General features: G+C 46.5%; 1 protein-coding gene across 1 annotated transcript in view; it reads right to left on the reverse strand.

The window, feature by feature from the left end:
- LOC139389777 (adhesion G-protein coupled receptor V1-like) overlaps nucleotides 1-16879 on the reverse strand; it is a 190389-nt gene that overhangs the window by 124698 nt on the left and 48812 nt on the right. The window contains exons 19-35 of the mRNA XM_071136722.1: nucleotides 16454-16671; nucleotides 15071-15805; nucleotides 10652-11025; nucleotides 9558-9734; nucleotides 8753-8933; nucleotides 7622-7815; nucleotides 6962-7091; nucleotides 6570-6650; nucleotides 5957-6096; nucleotides 4985-5594; nucleotides 4636-4851; nucleotides 4262-4477; nucleotides 2513-2757; nucleotides 2172-2353; nucleotides 1205-2025; nucleotides 908-1117; nucleotides 79-209 (exon numbers count right to left, since the gene is read on the reverse strand). Coding sequence (XP_070992823.1) covers nucleotides 79-209; nucleotides 908-1117; nucleotides 1205-2025; nucleotides 2172-2353; nucleotides 2513-2757; nucleotides 4262-4477; nucleotides 4636-4851; nucleotides 4985-5594; nucleotides 5957-6096; nucleotides 6570-6650; nucleotides 6962-7091; nucleotides 7622-7815; nucleotides 8753-8933; nucleotides 9558-9734; nucleotides 10652-11025; nucleotides 15071-15805; nucleotides 16454-16671 — 4861 coding nt within the window. The remainder of the gene's footprint in view (nucleotides 1-78; nucleotides 210-907; nucleotides 1118-1204; nucleotides 2026-2171; nucleotides 2354-2512; nucleotides 2758-4261; nucleotides 4478-4635; nucleotides 4852-4984; nucleotides 5595-5956; nucleotides 6097-6569; nucleotides 6651-6961; nucleotides 7092-7621; nucleotides 7816-8752; nucleotides 8934-9557; nucleotides 9735-10651; nucleotides 11026-15070; nucleotides 15806-16453; nucleotides 16672-16879) is intronic.

Genomic DNA, 16879 nt, shown 5'->3' on the forward strand with positions numbered 1-16879 from the left:
CATATACAACAGAATGAACCGAATACTAGACACGGCATGTACACCATACCGAGGCGTTACCCCGGTCAGTTTGTTTACCTCGGTGAAGAATAGTAGTCCTGAGGTATGTGTAAAGGTCCTGGCAACGCGGGGGCCTTGGATGACCCAGTCCACGGTGGCGTTCCCCAGACCAGGAGATGTCCTGGTCACCAGCAGGGACAGCATCTCCCCTACAACATGCACACACACACCTTAGTCACCTTTTAATGTAGTACATGTCAAGCTGTATTTGTAACTGGCACTGGATTATACAGTATGCCTTCGTGTCTACGGGAAAAGTTTAGGTTATTTCTCATTGCCAATTCCTTGTGCAAAATGTCGCCCATAGTTTGCTGTTTTAGATTAGTAGACCAGGATACAGGCTTTGATTATAGCCTTACGAAGGTCTTCCCTTAGCTACTGTAGGTGGCTCGGAAAGAATCAATCCATTAGGAAGTGGTGTAAGTATTCGCCACAGATAAGAGTGGAAGGGCTCTGTCGTGCATACCCAATGAGCCGTGCCTGGAACTTACTACGTGTGCCACCTGTTGCAACATGCTCCTCCCACTATCCCTTGCTTTCCTTCATTAATTCATTGGATGTTTCCGAACGTGCGGAGAGCCAAGTGATGAGGTTGAGGAATGGTAGCTGTGTTGCCCTCTACAAAACAGTGCGCGCGTATGAATTTATGATCACAAAGCCATGATATTCAAAAGAAGAGAATTGTCAGCTTACTACAGTTACATGCTGATGCATTATGACAGGGGTTACTATCAGGGGAGGCAGGGGTCATTATGTCATCAGTGGCTGCTTGGTAAACTGGCTCGGTGCAGAGCTAAATAATTCACACAGTGATTCAGTTGATGCTGGTCCCCTGTACTACACCCACCCTCTCTGGCCTTAACAGAGCGTGAGACTGCGTGGAAGCCCACCACCCCCGCCACGTTGTCGTTGGCCAGGATGACGATGGTGACCGTGTCGGAGCTGGGCAGGATCCGGCTGCCTCCCGCCGTCTTCACCAAGCCAACCATCAGGGTCTCGCTGTCCTCTGGCTCCGAGTCATCCGTAATCACTATCTCAATGGTCTTCTTCAAATCGCCTTTGGATGGAGAGAACCAAATATACTGTATATCAAAATAATATTCATATCCAAAAAGCATTATGCAGTACTAGCTTTTAAACCTACCGTCGGCAAAGACAAGTGTTTCCCCCGTCCCGGTGAAGTCAGTGTTGGGTGTAGCCATTCCGCCCACAAACCTCCACTCCACTGTCACCTGTCCTAGGCTTCCCCCCCTCCTCTCTATGACCAGGGATACTGAGACGCGTGGCTCCTCTCTCACCTCCAGATAGATCCCATCCTCTGTGGCGTTAGGGCTGAGGCTGTAGATGAGAAACACCCCAAACGCATCCCCGTTCATGCCTATGGTGACCACTGCCTTGTCTGGTTGCCCTATGGAGGGGAGGTTCTTCTCAGCCACGGTTAAGTTGACCAGCGCCACCTTCAGGATGCGGATGGAGAAGCTCTCGTCCATCTCTGGGAGTTTGTCCGTCAGAATGGGAACGGTCAGGTTGGCTACACCCGAGCCGTCTTCCAAGATGGCCGTCTGCGCTGTCATGGTGGTGTAGTCGCTACCCGCCATGGCCTGCGAGCTGAAGAGAATGGCGGCGGCGGTGGTGTTTTTGGCATAGGTGAGGGTCTGGGTGGACGCAGTGAGCTGGGCAGCCCCGCTGGTCACCCAGGTGCAGGAAGCCATGGGGGACGAGCCCCCAGAGGGAGACAGGGAGAAGGCCTGGCAGGCCTGCTCCCTCAGGCAGACTGCAGCACAGGCAGCCAGGGGGTCTTCCTGAGAGCTGACATTGACAGGCCTGCGGGGGGTGCCAAAGGGTACTCCTGACACCGGGGGGTTGTAGTACAACAGCAAGTCCTGGCCCTCAGTCTGGGCCATGCTAACTATGTCTATCTCTGAGGTGCTGTAGAGGACCTCCACTTGGCTAAAATGACCACCACTGATGTGATGAAGGAGAGGGAGAGAGAGAGAGAGTTAGTTAAGAATTCTGTTTGAATAGCAGCAATATGTCGATTCAGTGCAAATTCCAAGGTAAGAAGATGCAATGATACTGCAAGAGGACAGAACTCAAACTAAAGGACAAACCTTCGACGGACAGTAATGTTGGCCATAAAAATTCCCTCGAGAGGTTCCTGCACACGATACACAGACTGGTCAAAGTAGACCGTCCCATACGGGTTGTCATTGGCTGGGACAGTAATATTGATTGTTTTGTCTCTTCCAAGGTTGCCTCCATTATTGGCACTAGTCAATTCCACCTTGATTATCTGAAAAGCACAGAACGTTTAGAGGAAAAATGACAGACTGTATACTATATTGGCCTCTATATTATATAGTAAATATAATTATACAAATCCTTTCTTTGTCAAAAAAATAAGAACAATGTTATGAAATGATGAAGAAGAAAAAAAGACTGCGTTTCTTACTTCCTCAATTTCCGGCACATCGTCTGCTAGGACCTCGACTTTCAACGTCTTAATGGTTTCCCCGGGAGCAAAGATGACCTCTCCTGACACAGGCCGGAGGTCCCCTACTGCTGCTCTGCCGTTGACCGTGGCCCGCCACTGGATAGCCACGGTCCCTATGGTCCCAGCATTACGCACTATGGGCAGTGTCACCTCAAAGGAGTTCGCCCCTGGCTCCTCTATGGTGACAGGAGCAGACTGAAATACTAGGGAACACAAACAGTACTTTTATGAGGTCTAATGTCATTCGTTGATAAAGGAATCATGCTGGAATCTTCAGTTTGCTGATGTCGTCAGTATCGTGCATATACTGTAATCTGATTTGAATGAGCAATTGTATATTTTAGCACTATATTTAAGACTAGTGTGTGTGTGTGTGTGTGTGTGTGTCAAGGTTTCCGTTTTCCCCGGTAGGCCGTTGTTGTAAATAAGAATTTGTTCTAACCTCTTGAGTGTAGGGGGCAGTATTTTGATATTTGGATGAAAAACGTACCCAAATGAAACTGCCTATTTCTCAGGCCCAGAATCTAGAATATGCATATAATTGTCAGATTAGGATAGAAAACAAAACTTTTCCAAAACTGTCAAAATATTGTCTGTGAGTATTCATAACTGATATTGCAGGCGAAAACCTGAGGAAAATCAAACCAGGAAATTGACTCTATTTTGAAAGCTACATGATCCATAGCCTGCCTTTGCTCCATTTAAAGGGATATCAACCAGATTCCTTTTCATATGGCTTCCCCATGGTGTGAACAGTCTTTAGACATAGTTTCAGGCTTTTATTTTGAAAAATGAGGGAGAAAGATCACATCGAGTCATTGTATGGCTTTTTTGTATGCGCAACAGCTTGGAGCAGCCATTTTCTCTCTCTCTCTTATTGAAGAAGCTACATTCCCGGTTGATATATTATCGATAATATATTGTAAAAACAACCTGAGGATTTATTATAAAAAAGGTTTAAATGTTTCTATGAACATTACGGATACTATTTGAAATTTTCGTCTGCGATGTCGTGACCGCTTGAGCCTGTGGATTTCTGAACATAACGTGCCAACCAAATGGAGGTTTTGGATATAAAAATAATCTTTATGGAACAAAAGGAAAATTTATTGTGTAACTGGGAGTCTCAAGAGTGCAAACATCCAAAGATCATCAAAGGTAATTAACTGACTTGACTAGTAAAATAAAGGTTCAATTAAAAAATACGATATATAAAAAATTCCTTAACAGAATAAAAAATGTGCCTTTAAACCTGACAGATTTTATTGAAAAGCAAAACATTGCCCATTGCGTCTTCGTCCCTGCTATAAATCCTAAATGAATATAATAAAAAAAACGGAAAAAACATTTAGGCTAGAAGAAAAAGTCGCCCACAGTAATATGACACAATAATATTTGTATAATATCATTTCCGATCAACCTGTCCTATAGGGTATTTTTATGAACATTTTAATGAATAAATAACAAAACGTGTCTGTCTACGAACACGATAGTTTGCATCTAATTGACTTGCGTGTGTGGCGGACCTCGGCCTGCTCAAAGTGAGCCGCTGCTGTTAGGAAGTCAAAACTGTCCAAATCCTAAAAGCAGCTGGCGATGCGCATCAGCCTCAAATCTTCATCAAAGTTTTTCTCCAGAAAATTTGTCCGGAAAAAATGACCGGCTAATGTGAGTGCATTTCTGTGTGTGAGAGAGACGTGAGCTAACCGAAGGCCCCAAAGGGGTCATCAGAGGGCAGGATGGTTATGATGGTGCGAGTGAGCGCCCCCAGTCGAGCGCCCCCTGTGGTCACGTTGAGCAACTCGATGCGGAAGGTCTCCTCCAGCTCAGGAATCACATCGTTGATGATGTAGATGGGAACAGGCTTACTGGTCTCCCCCTCCAGGAGAACCACGTCAGTGGATGCTACGCTGTAGTCGTCACCTGTATTGACACACACATTGTTAGAAACACACATTATTACACACACACACAGTTACACACATACGCACACATTATTACAGACATACGCACACATACACACTGTACATGCTTAGCAACATAACAAAACACTATTGAGATAAAATGTAGACCAGATTTACCAACTCTGGCAGTCATGGGTACGGCCCTGAACTTCACGGACACGTCAGCAAAAATTCCCCCGGTGCGTGTCACATTGATGATGGGTCCGACATAGTACTCAGCTACACTGACCGCCGGGGCAGACAGCTGCAGGAACCCAAAGGCGTCATCACTCGCCTCCACTATCACCTGGGCCACGATCTCAGCCTTCGGACCGAGACGAGGAGACCGGGCAACTAGGAAAGATAGAAACATGGAAAAACGGATGGGTTGACAAAAATCTCATATTCCAGCTACAAATGTTGACCATGTGACGACTATAGGCCCCGAGATTCATAGTTGGGACGTGGAAATGTGGCAGTGACTTACTTCGTCTCTCCTGCTCTCCTTCTATGAGGTTGACACTGATCAACTCCACGAACACAGACTCGTCCCTCTCGGGGTCATCGTCATCCAGCACTCGAAGGGTTATGTTAGCCTCACTCTGATTGGCCGTGAACACCACCGACTCCAGGAGGGGGACGAAGTCGTTCCCCTCACTGGCCCTGCCCACACCCGGGGTCATAAAGGGGGCGGTGTCAGCCTCACTCAGGGTTCCGTATGTCACGCGTACCTTTCCCATCAGCCCCCTCTGCCTGTGGATGGTGAGGATGACCAGGGTGTGGCCTTCGGGCAGGCGCACTGGCCTGTTGCTGTCTGAGAACACAAACACTCCGTAGGGGTCGTCACTCGCCAGCACTGTCACAATCGCCTCAGTCCTCACAGCCAGACGCCCATGGGAGACGTTGACCAGGGACACGCCGAAGCTCTTGTCCAGCTCCGGCACCTCGTCCTGGGCCACCTGGAGCTCAATCTCCCCCCTGGTCTGGCCCACGTGGAAGGTGATGTTCCCGGCCCTGCTGATGAGGTCTTCCTCAGAGCTGTCCTCAGCCTCCCAGAAAACAGTCACGTTGGATAGGGCACCAGATGACCGCACCACCTGATACGAATAAAGAGAGCGTTTACAACCTACTGTCAGGGAGGGAGACAGAGACAGAGACAGAGACAGAGACAGAGACAGAGACAGAGACAGAGACAGAGACAGAGACAGACAGACAGACAGACAGACAGACAGACAGACAGACAGACAGACAGACAGACAGACAGACAGACAGACAGACAGACAGACAGACAGACAGACAGACAGACAGACAGACAGACAGACAGACGCACGCACGCACGCACACACACACACACACACAGGCATAGAAACAGACACACACATGCACAGACAGACACACACACACACACAGCCCATATACACATATACACAGGCACACAGACACACACACACACAATGACCTGCAGGAGCACAGTGCTGTGTCCCTCCTCAGGCTCGGTGCCGTTGACAGACAGTGAGTCCTGGCTCAACTGGAACACCCCGTGTGCGTCGTCAGAGGCAGCGATGGTCACGGTGATGTGAGAGGCGACTCCCAGGCTGGCTAGATAGAAAAAACGTCACACAACTGTAAAGGCTGCCCTTTCTTTCATAGTTACAATTTGTTAAAATGAGTCATCAAAAGTTTTTCCTGGTGTGCAATTTAAAACAAAATTCCACTTGAATTCCATTGATCCACTTGAAATAATAGCACTGAACACTGCAGTGCATTGTGGGTTTTTTAATAAGGTGGAGGGTGGACCCCGACAGAGAAACAATGAGCCTGGGGGTCTGTGACATTTCTGTTCACCACTTACCACTGTTGCCCTGCACTCAATATAATGCCTATTTGCTTTTCCCACACCAATCTCCCTGGTCACTGCTCACTGGCCCCATTGCAATGTAAATACCATGCACACAAATATACAGGCATGCAAATACACACACACACACACACACACACACACACACACTTAGGGAGTGTGAGGTGGAGTCTAAAAAGATTGGGAGGGGCGGTGGAGGGGAGGGTGATCTTACCGCGGTGGTGAGAGGACAGGAGGAAAAACTCAGTGTCACTTTCTCCACTGCCACTGCCTTCACTCCGAAGGAACTGATCCACTTTGAGATCGCACAGGATCCCGCCAGAGGAGTGGGAATCATTGGGGAGCACAGCACACAAGATCACACAGGAGCACACAGGAGGAGCACACAAACACACACAAGGACACAATGTGACAGAACACAGGCAAAGGATGAGTTAGAACAGGATCTCAGGGACAGGAAATCCTGAAGGATGTGACTACAGGATAGGAAGGTGAACTCTAACAATTATCTGAAGTAAGAGAAGAGGAGGTAAAAAAAAGATCATCACCAATTGGCCGATCAATCAACGAATCATATCATATTTATATTATATTTGTGTGTCTTACCTCCTCCGTCAGGGTTGTAGAGTTCCACTCTGAACACTTTGTCCAGCTCTGGCACGGGGTTGTCTATGACCGTCACACTAATGTACTTGAAGCGTTCTCCTGGCAGGAAGTCTAGCACGCCATCTGAGTCCTGTTTGGGCCATGGAACAGGTACAGGCAGATCAGGTAGGGAACAAGAGGTTAGCTTGGGTAGTTAGCATAAGCTCACTGTCATTAGCTGCGTTTACACAGACAGCCCAAATCTGATATTTTTCCACTCATAGGTTTTTTTTCACATGAGCTTTTTTGCCAATAATTGGGCAAAAGGTCAGAATTGGGCTGCCTGTGTAGACGCAGCCAACCAGCTATCCAAGGAGTGAGTCTAGTGACTCAAACACACTGGAATTGTCATCCATTATCATTTGGGCTTTTATGTACAGGTATGTCTTATTATTGTCTTCATCATTTCAAAATAAAAGTGCCACAGATAGCCAAGTATGAGGATTGAATAGGAAATGATTATGGGTCTATTCCTTATTAAAAATACATATGTAAATCACGCTTTATAAAGCATTGGTTTCTAAGGGTGATTTGTGTGAGAATACACAGATCTCCAGTAACCATCCATCCCTGTGTCTGCCTGAGACCCTGGTCTACGGGATAAGGAAGGCTGGGAATGACCTCATAGTCCTCGGGGCTGACTGCGGTGAACGGTGAGGTCCTGTAGCCAACCATGACTTTTCCCAACAGGCCTTGGGCCCTGGCCACCAGCAGGCGGACCTCTCCGTCCTCCTCATTGACCGTGACATGGGCAGGCTCTGCTGCCGGGCGGATCATCCCCTCAGCTGGCAGGCTGGACTGGAACTGGATCAGACCTGGGAGAGAGAGAGAGGGGTACCAGTAATCACAACAGCTGCTCATCCAGCCTCATAGAACAATATGCTTGTCGGAGATTATGAGAGAGAGCGAGAGAGAGAGAGAGGGGTACCAGTAATCACAACAGCTGCTCATCCAGCCTCATAGAACAATACGCTTGTCGGAGATTATGAGAGAGAGAGAGAGAGAGAGAGAGAGAGAGAGAGGGGTACCAGTAATCACAACAGCTGGTCATCCAGCCTCATAGAACAATACGCTTGTCAGAGATTATGAGAGAGAGCGAGAGAGGGGTACCAGTAATCACAACAGCTGCTCATCCAGCCTCATAGAACAATACGCTTGTCGGAGATTATGAGAGAGAGAGAGAGAGAGAGAGAGAGAGGGGTACCAGTAATCACAACAGCTGCTCATCCAGCCTCATAGAACAATACGCTTGTCGGAGATTATGAGAGAGAGAGAGAGAGAGAGGCTCAAATGCAACAAAATGTTCACCATACATTCACAACATGGGAACCTCCTTAACTTTGAGTGGCCCTTTGTTTTGGCTCCGTTGTGTCTGTGATGACACGTGTACAGTGTAACAGTCAGTTATTAACTCACACCAATAGCAGTTTGTTACACTGTTTTCAAGTCATGCCACAAGCTGAACCTTTCAAGTAGGTTGTAAGCAGGGCTGACTGAAGTTCATTTATGTTTCTCTTAAAAGGTGTCACATGAACTCGTGGATACCGTTTTTATGCCTCTGCGTCCAGTATGAAGGAAGTTAGAGGTAGTTTCACGAGCGTACAGCTTGCACTAAACTATCCCTTTAACTATGTGGCTGTACAGATTGCTGCAGCTCTTGATTGGTGCAACTAAGGGTGGAAACTGGGAAGATGGGTATCCGTTTAAGGTTCTAGTAGGGTGGCACAGTGATGTGTGTGTGCCTCTCTGTACCATAGGGATGGTCGCTGGCTGTGATGGTGACAGTGGTGGCTGAGTTGTCAGGGTCAATGCTGGCCCCACTGGTGGGGGTAGAGCCTGGCTTCCCGTCACCTGACTCGGCTGACACCAGGGTGACCTGGAAGGACTCTGCGAACTCAGGGGTGTCATCATCCAGCACCAGCAGGTTCAGGACCTGGGAGTCGCAGGGAGAGGATGTCATAACACATGAGAGTGAAGATTTTAATCTAAAATCAGTCCTAGTGTAGCATAATGTATTTTCAGGCTTTGATCTCTGTAGTGAGATTTTAGACTGAGCCTAATCATTAGCAGGCACCTGTTACTATGACAACATTTTCCTTTTAGCCACTAGGTGGGGCTACAAGTCAACAACATCACCACTGAATGGATGAAAGTAGTTTTCTGGGATTCAACAAGGCCAGAAATGTAGATGCATGGTAAAATATTTATATTGACTGGTTTGTAGCTGCCTATAGTCTGAACTTATTGCAGTTGCATTTATATGCAATGTGTGTGCGTATGTGTGTGTGCGTATGTGTGTGTGTGTGTGTGTGTGTGTGTGTGTGTGTGTGTGTGTTCTCATATATGTATAGGATTGTGTATAGGATATATGTATAGGATTGCTCTACAGATGTACCAGTGGGGTTTCCCTATCTCATGAATGATTGTGTGCAGGGTAGTTTTCCCAGGCTGTATGTATGTGCGTGTGTCTCTCTCTGTGTGTGTGTGTGTGTGTGTGTGTGTGTGTGTGTGTGTGTGTGTGTGTGTGTGTGTGTGCCCTCTAGGTGTTCCCCCTCACCTCAGAGCGCTGACCGGGCAGGAAGAGCACAGAGCCGCTGGCGTTAACAAAGTCCTGGTTGGCCTGAGCCTGTCTGTCTGAGTCCAGCTGAGTGACCGTGTAGTTCACATAGACGTGGTCCAGAGCCCCACGCGTCCGTTCAATAACACAGGAGATGGTGGAGCCTTCCTCTGTCGTCTGGCCATAGAGAAAAGGGATGATGGTTATTAATGATGCTCCCTGAACTGAGAGACATTTTAAAAACAGAATGTCACATTACACTCGTCAAAATTGTACACAAAACTTTTATTTTGATGACAAAACTTCACAAACTTGGAATTAAAAACGGAAAGAAAATCATTTTGGACATTTTCATGTTTTCCACAGCAAGATACTTGTAGTTCATTACCAATTCAAGACTGACAACCACTCATTCCAAAAATGAACATTTGGGTTTGAGAGATACTTTTATGGGCCGCCCTCCTCTAATTCCTGCACAGTCAAGATGTGATTTGCAGAGAGTCCACCCGATAGCCCCGCATGCCTCTGAGTCCCTTTGTCCCCTGGCAGCGTTAGAGGGACCCTAGTTCTGATGGAATGCCATCCCCTGGTCTACCACCTATTGTGCTACTGGGACTCTAGTTCCATAGGAATGCCCTTAGCTGCTCAGCCATCTGTCGCTCTACCTGAGAGGAGCCATTAGACACCTGTGTGCAATCTCCCTAAAGGGCAGAGCGCACACTTTCACCCAGGCGTAAACACTGTTTAAATATGCAGAAGGATATGCACTCACTAACGACTGCCTTCGATTACATGTCTTTCTAGGTAACAAAATATCCATATTCTCAGGAGACATGCTGGATCAAAGCCAGTTACAGAATGTGTGAATAATATGCTGTGTGGTCTCCATTCTACTCTGTGTCTTACATCACTGTTGCTGCTGTGTCTGTCAAACTCAGGGACCGCCAGAGTTGGTAAATATGGTCTGTACATTTCATCTCAATAGTGTCAATAGCGTCTCATTTATACTGCAAGTCATATACCGTGTGTGTGCGAGTGCTTTCGTGCGAGTGCGTGCATGTGCGTGCTCGTGAGTGTGTGTGTGTGAGTCTTACGTCTGGTATGCAGGCGCCGGTAAAGCCAAAGAAGCCGTTGGCGTTGTCGCTCTTCATCACCCGCAGGGTGGCGGTGGGGCGGGGGAGGTGGAGACGTGCTCCCCCATGGGCCGCCACCAGCTGCAGGTAGAACAGCTCCTCCCCTTCCTCCTCCTTGTCGTCCCGCACCTCCACCACAAAGGCCTTCTGCCTCTCGCCCTGCCAGTACTGCAGGTAGCCAGAGATGTTCCTCAGGTCCATCTTGGCGGGCTGCGCGTGGAGCTCGTGGATCTCCGAGCGGTTCAGTCTGCTGTGGTAGAGACGCAGGTCCTGCAGGAGGCCCGTGTAGCGCTGTTCTCCGTAGGGGTCCGAGCCGATCCGCACCGGAGCTGAACCTGCAACACAAACACAGGAGGCAGAATACACTCAGAAAAACATCAAGCAGTGGGTGGTCATGCTGCTGTCAGAAAAGCTAACCTTTTTGTATACAGAGAAGCTGACAAGCATGTACTGAACAGCGTATCCATTCCAGAATGGTTTCATGCTTTTTACCCTGTGGGAAAAAGTGGGTACAGCGCATCATCAATAGGCCTATCTCTGCAGTGCAAATTATTAAACCATTAACTAGTTCAGAGGTCACTCCCTATGATGACCCACCTTACCGAGGGCTTGACCAGTACCCAGCAGAACAGCAGAACACTGGACAAATTGAGAAAACTTGCGATGGTGACCCCTGACAAAGCCATCACAAAAAGCAATAAAACACTGGTTGAGTTGACAAGGTCGGACGTGTCTGACGTTAGCATTTATATCCCTTTGACTGAAGTTATCCAAAGATGATCTATCAACACAGATAGCCCCGTTATGTCTTCAGTTATTGGGGGGGGGGGGGGGGACTGCCGTCGGCTTTCTTCTGCCTGTAACAATGTCCAGCAGTGAAGCGGCTAAGCGCTCGCTCAAGCATTGCAGAATCTCTAAGTCTGAACAAAGGGAGAGGGGCTGGGTGGAATGCATGGTTTTAAATAGATCCTCCCTGACCAGATGTGGGCCACAAGAGTGAGGAGAGGAGCAGGGTCCCACAGTGGTCACTCACATTCCACCGGTGATGTCAGATTGATGTGGAAGCCTCTGTCTGCTGAGAGTGAGACACCTCACGGGAACAGGCTCAGAGAGGCTAGACTTCATTGAAGTCACTGTAGTCGGAAAGTGTAAATTATACAATAACGCAATTGTAAGTATTATGACTTTTGCCTTTAAAGCTAGAATCCGTAAAGACGTCCTCAAAGCGATTTTGAATGTTTCCTGTTGAAAACGATATCCCAAGTATAAATACAGTACACACACAGTAAAGGGTATGTTTTGAGCAATATATATATACACAGTACCAGTCAGAAGTTAGGACACACCTACTAATTCAAGGGTTTTTCTTGATTTTGTACTATTTTCTACATTGTAGAATAATAGTGAACACATCAAAACTATGAAATAGCACATATGGAATCATGTAGTAACCAAAAAAAGTGTTAAATAAATCAAAATGTATTTTATATTTGAGATTCTTCAAAGTAGCCACACTTTGCCTTGATGACAGCTTTGCACACACTCTTGGCATTCTCTCATCCAGCTTCGTGAGGAATTACTTTCCAAAAGTCTTGAAGGAGTTCCCACATACGCTGAGCACTTGTTGGCTGCTTTTCCTTCACTCCTTAATTTCTTCTTGGCAATTTCTCACATGGAATAGCCTTCATTTCTCAGAACAAGAAACTGAATGATGAGTTTCAGAAGAAAGTTCTTTGCTTCTGGCCATTTCGAGGCTGTAATTGAACCCACAAATGCCGATGCTCCAGATACTCAACTAGTCTAAAGAAGGCCAGTTGTATTGCTTTTTTAATCAGTACAACAGTTTCCAGCTGTGCTAACATAACTGCAAAAGGGTTTTCTAATGGTCGCCTTTGTAGATATTCCATAAAAAAATCTGCCGTTTCCAGCTACAATAGCAATTTACAACATTAACAAAATCTACACTGTATTTCTGATCAATTTGATGCTATTTTAGTGGACAAAAAATTTACATTTGTAAGTGTCACCACACTTTTTAACGGTAGTGTATGTATACAGTGCCTTGCGAAAGTATTCGGCCCCCTTGAACTTTGCGAACTTTTGCCACATTTCAGGCTTCAAACATAAAGATATAAAACTGTATTTTTTTGTGAAGAATCAACAACAAGTGGGACACAATCATGAAGTGGAACGACATTTATTGGATATTTCAAACTTTTTTAACAAATCAAAAACTGAAAAATAGGGCGTGCAAAATTATTCAGCCCCTTTACTTTCAGTGCAGCAAACTCTCTCCAGAAGTACAGTGAGGATCTCTGAATGATCCAACGTTGACCTAAATGACTAATGATGATAAATACAATCCACCTGTGTGTAATCAAGTCTCCGTATAAATGCACCTGCACTGTGATAGTCTCAGAGGTCCGTTAAAAGCGCAGAGAGCATCATGAAGAACAAGGAACACACCAGGCAGGTCCGAGATACTGTTGTGAAGAAGTTTAAAGCCGGATTTGGATACAAAACAATTTCCCAAGCTTTAAACATCCCAAGGAGCACTGTGCAAGCGATAATATTGAAATGGAAGGAGTATCAGACCACTGCAAATCTACCAAGACCTGGCCGTCCCTCTAAACTTTCAGCTCATACAAGGAGAAGACTGATCAGAGATGCAGCCAAGAGGCCCATGATCACTCTGGATGAACTGCAGAGATCTACAGCTGAGGTGGGAGACTCTGTCCATAGGACAACAATCAGTCGTATATTGCACAAATCTGGCCTTTATGGAAGAGTGGCAAGAAGAAAGCCATTTCTTAAAGATATCCATAAAAAGTGTTGTTTAAAGTTTGCCACAAGCCACCTGGGAGACACACCAAACATGTGGAAGAAGGTGCTCTGGTCAGATGAAACCAAAATGGAACTTTTTGGCAACAATGCAAGACGTTATGTTTGGCGTAAAAGCAACACAGCTCATCACCCTGAACACACCATCCCCACTGTCAAACATGGTGGTGGCAGCATCATGGTTTGGGCCTGCTTTTCTTCAGCAGGGACAGGGAAGATGGTTAAAATTGATGGGAAGATGGATGGAGCCAAATACAGGACCATTCTGGAAGAAAACCTGATGGAGTCTGCAAAAGACCTGAGACTGGGACGGAGTTTTGTCTTCCAACAAGACAATGATCCAAAACATAAAGCAAAATCTACAACGGAATGGTTCAAAAATAAACATATCCAGGTGTTAGAATGGCCAAGTCAAAGTCCAGACCTGAATCCAATCGAGAATCTGTGGAAAGAACTGAAAACTGCTGTTCACAAATGCTCTCCATCCAACCTCACTGAGCTCGAGCTGTTTTGCAAGGAGGAATGGGAAAACATTTCAGTCTCTCGATGTTCAAAACTGATAGAGACATACCCCAAGCGACTTACAGCTGTAATCGCAGCAAAAGGTGGCGCTACAAAGTATTAACTTAAGGGGGCTGAATAATTTTGCACGCCCAATTTTTCAGTTTTTGATTTGTTAAAAAAGTTTGAAATATCCAATAAATGTCGTTACACTTCATGATTGTGTCCCACTTGTTGTTGATTCTTCACAAAAAAATACAGTTTTATATCTTTATGTTTGAAGCCTGAAATGTGGCAAAAGGTCGCAAAGTTCAAGGGGGCCGAATACTTTCGCAAGGCACTGTATATATATATATATATATATATATATATGTATATATATATATATATATATATATATATATGTATGTTTTTACACAACTGCAAACTTCAAGGAGTATGGCACTCAAGGAGTTGGTCTGATGGTAAAATGTGATGTCATCATCCTCCCCCCTTGCTTTTACAATAACAGATGAGCAACAGAGAACAAAAGTGGAAAGCCCCCCCACCCACTTGTGCTATATCATGACATACTGTACCTGCACCACCTATTGAGATGTGCATTTTGTTAAGTAAATGAGGTTATAAGGAGACTGGAGGAGGACTTTAATTGAAACAAAAACAAAGCAGTCACCCCGCCTGTGTTTTGGTAAAAAGCTGAGGTATAGGTCTGGAGAAATATAATCACTCTTAAATTCAAAGACAGAGCTATGGATGCAAGGATTGGCCTTCCATGATATCAAAATGATAGTTTTAACCATGTTCTGAGGCTATAGTGTTTGTTTCCATTTACATTGTTTACAAACACTGGCAGTAAAACAAGCTTGTATTTTGGGTTCTGATGGAGTAAGACAGTTGAAATATACTCACGAGGCATTTGTAAGATATACTCTTCCAGAATGAATGGGTAGTTATCATTCATTTCTAAGTCCCAAAATAGATGTGCAGTAGCAACTAGGGATTCCAGCTTCAAGAGATAATGACATTATTGGGACTCACCGTCAGTGATGGCCTCTCCTTTGAGACTCTTAATCCCTCTGGGCATAAGGTTGCCATTCAGGAAGAACTCAATAATCCCATCATCCACCGTGATCAGCACATGGAGCCACACGTTGTCCTCCACGAACCTCTCTGCCGTGGCCCGGGCCACCAGGGTGTTGTTGGCTCCCAAGGCTGTGTAGTACAGCATCACACTCACATGGGACTCGTTGGTCTGGACCTTCACCCCATAGTACAGCGTCCCGTTCCTGTTGCCCTTGGACACGATGAAGCCGTTGGTGTCCGGCCTGGAAACCAGCCAGGCTGAGAAGGTGAAGTTAGCAAGACTGCCAGGCCCTTCCTCTGGGCTGATAGTGCCGTAGGCCCCCTGAAGGCCCGAGAAGAACCAGGCGTCGGTGCCCGAGTGGTGCCTCCTGGAGTGGGGCCTGAGCTCCACCTCCTTTGGGAAGGAGGCGCTGAGGAGGAGGTCCTGCATGGGAGGGAGGCCGAGAGGGAAACGGACAGATACAATCTCCCAGGCAACCCGCACTTCTCCGAAGGTGCCCTGCTGCCGCAGGATGGTGAAGGAGGTGACATCCGACATGTCCTCTTCTGACAGGACGTCCTCCGCCACTTCCTGGTCCAGGTTGTCGACGGCGATGGCGAACACTCCAAAGGGGTCATCGTTAAAGGGGATCAGAACAGAGGCGTTGAGGGATGTATTCGCCAATCGGCCGCCCTCTCCGGGATAACCACCTATGGAATATCACCGGACAGAAAATGGTTAATGCTTGGTATTAGCAACATTTGTAACGTGACACAGAGTACTTTAGGAATAACCCATAACACCCCACTTCAACTGAGAGAACATAGTTAGCTTTAAGGCTCATAAGGAACATACTAAATCAAATCAAATTAGATCCAAGTTTAGCAGATGTTATAGCGGGTGCAGTGAAATGCTTATGTTACTAGCTAAAAATGTCAAACAAGTACACAAATCATATTCAAAAACGAATCCAGTTAACAACTCAAATAATATTGTATCAGTAATCCAAATGCAATCTATGCGTATACACACCAGCAAGATAGAGTGCCTTCGGAAAGTATTCAGATCCCTTGACTTTTTCCACATTTTGTTACTTCATAGCCTTATTCTAACACTCAGGCGGTGTACACGGAGTATATGAAACATTAAGGACGCTTTCCTAACATGTGTTTGTGAGTATGGGCATACGCGTGCGTGTGAGTGTATGTGTGAGTACGGCGTCAGGGTGTGTATGTGTGTGTGAGCTTGTGTGTGCGAGTGAGTCTGTTACTTACTACAGGAGAACTACGAGTTCAGTAGGTCAGTCCCACGTCCCTCCCCTGGCACATATCTGCCTCACACTCACACCTTCCCCTTACCTGAGATGCTGATGAGACTGAGGGTGTAGAACTCGTTGAACTCAGGGAGTTTGTCTGAGATGGCCTCCAGGACGATGGGCTTGGTCTCCTCTCCCGTGGCGAAGGTAATGGAGCCCGAGGTGTTGGTGAACTCCTGACCAGGCTCCAGGGCTGTGTCATTGGCGTAAAGGCGCCAGAACACCGTCACGTTGCCAAAGTGGCCCCTGGCCCTGATAACACTAGGAGACAAAAGGACTGTATGTGGGACTGAGGAAGAACTCGCAAGGATACAGCTCAGGTCCTTAGAGGCTTGAATGTATGCTGGTTCCTGTGTTTTCCTTCATAACAGGAAGTGATTTAAGACCTGAAAATCAAATGTGAGCTCTTCCTTAGCAACCAATGACATTAGTGGACCAACGAAGTGCCAGGGAGAAGAGTGCCAGCAGA

The sequence above is a fragment of the Oncorhynchus clarkii genome, chromosome 30 (assembly GCF_045791955.1).
Source record: "Oncorhynchus clarkii lewisi isolate Uvic-CL-2024 chromosome 30, UVic_Ocla_1.0, whole genome shotgun sequence".
Lineage (NCBI taxonomy): Eukaryota > Metazoa > Chordata > Actinopteri > Salmoniformes > Salmonidae > Oncorhynchus > Oncorhynchus clarkii.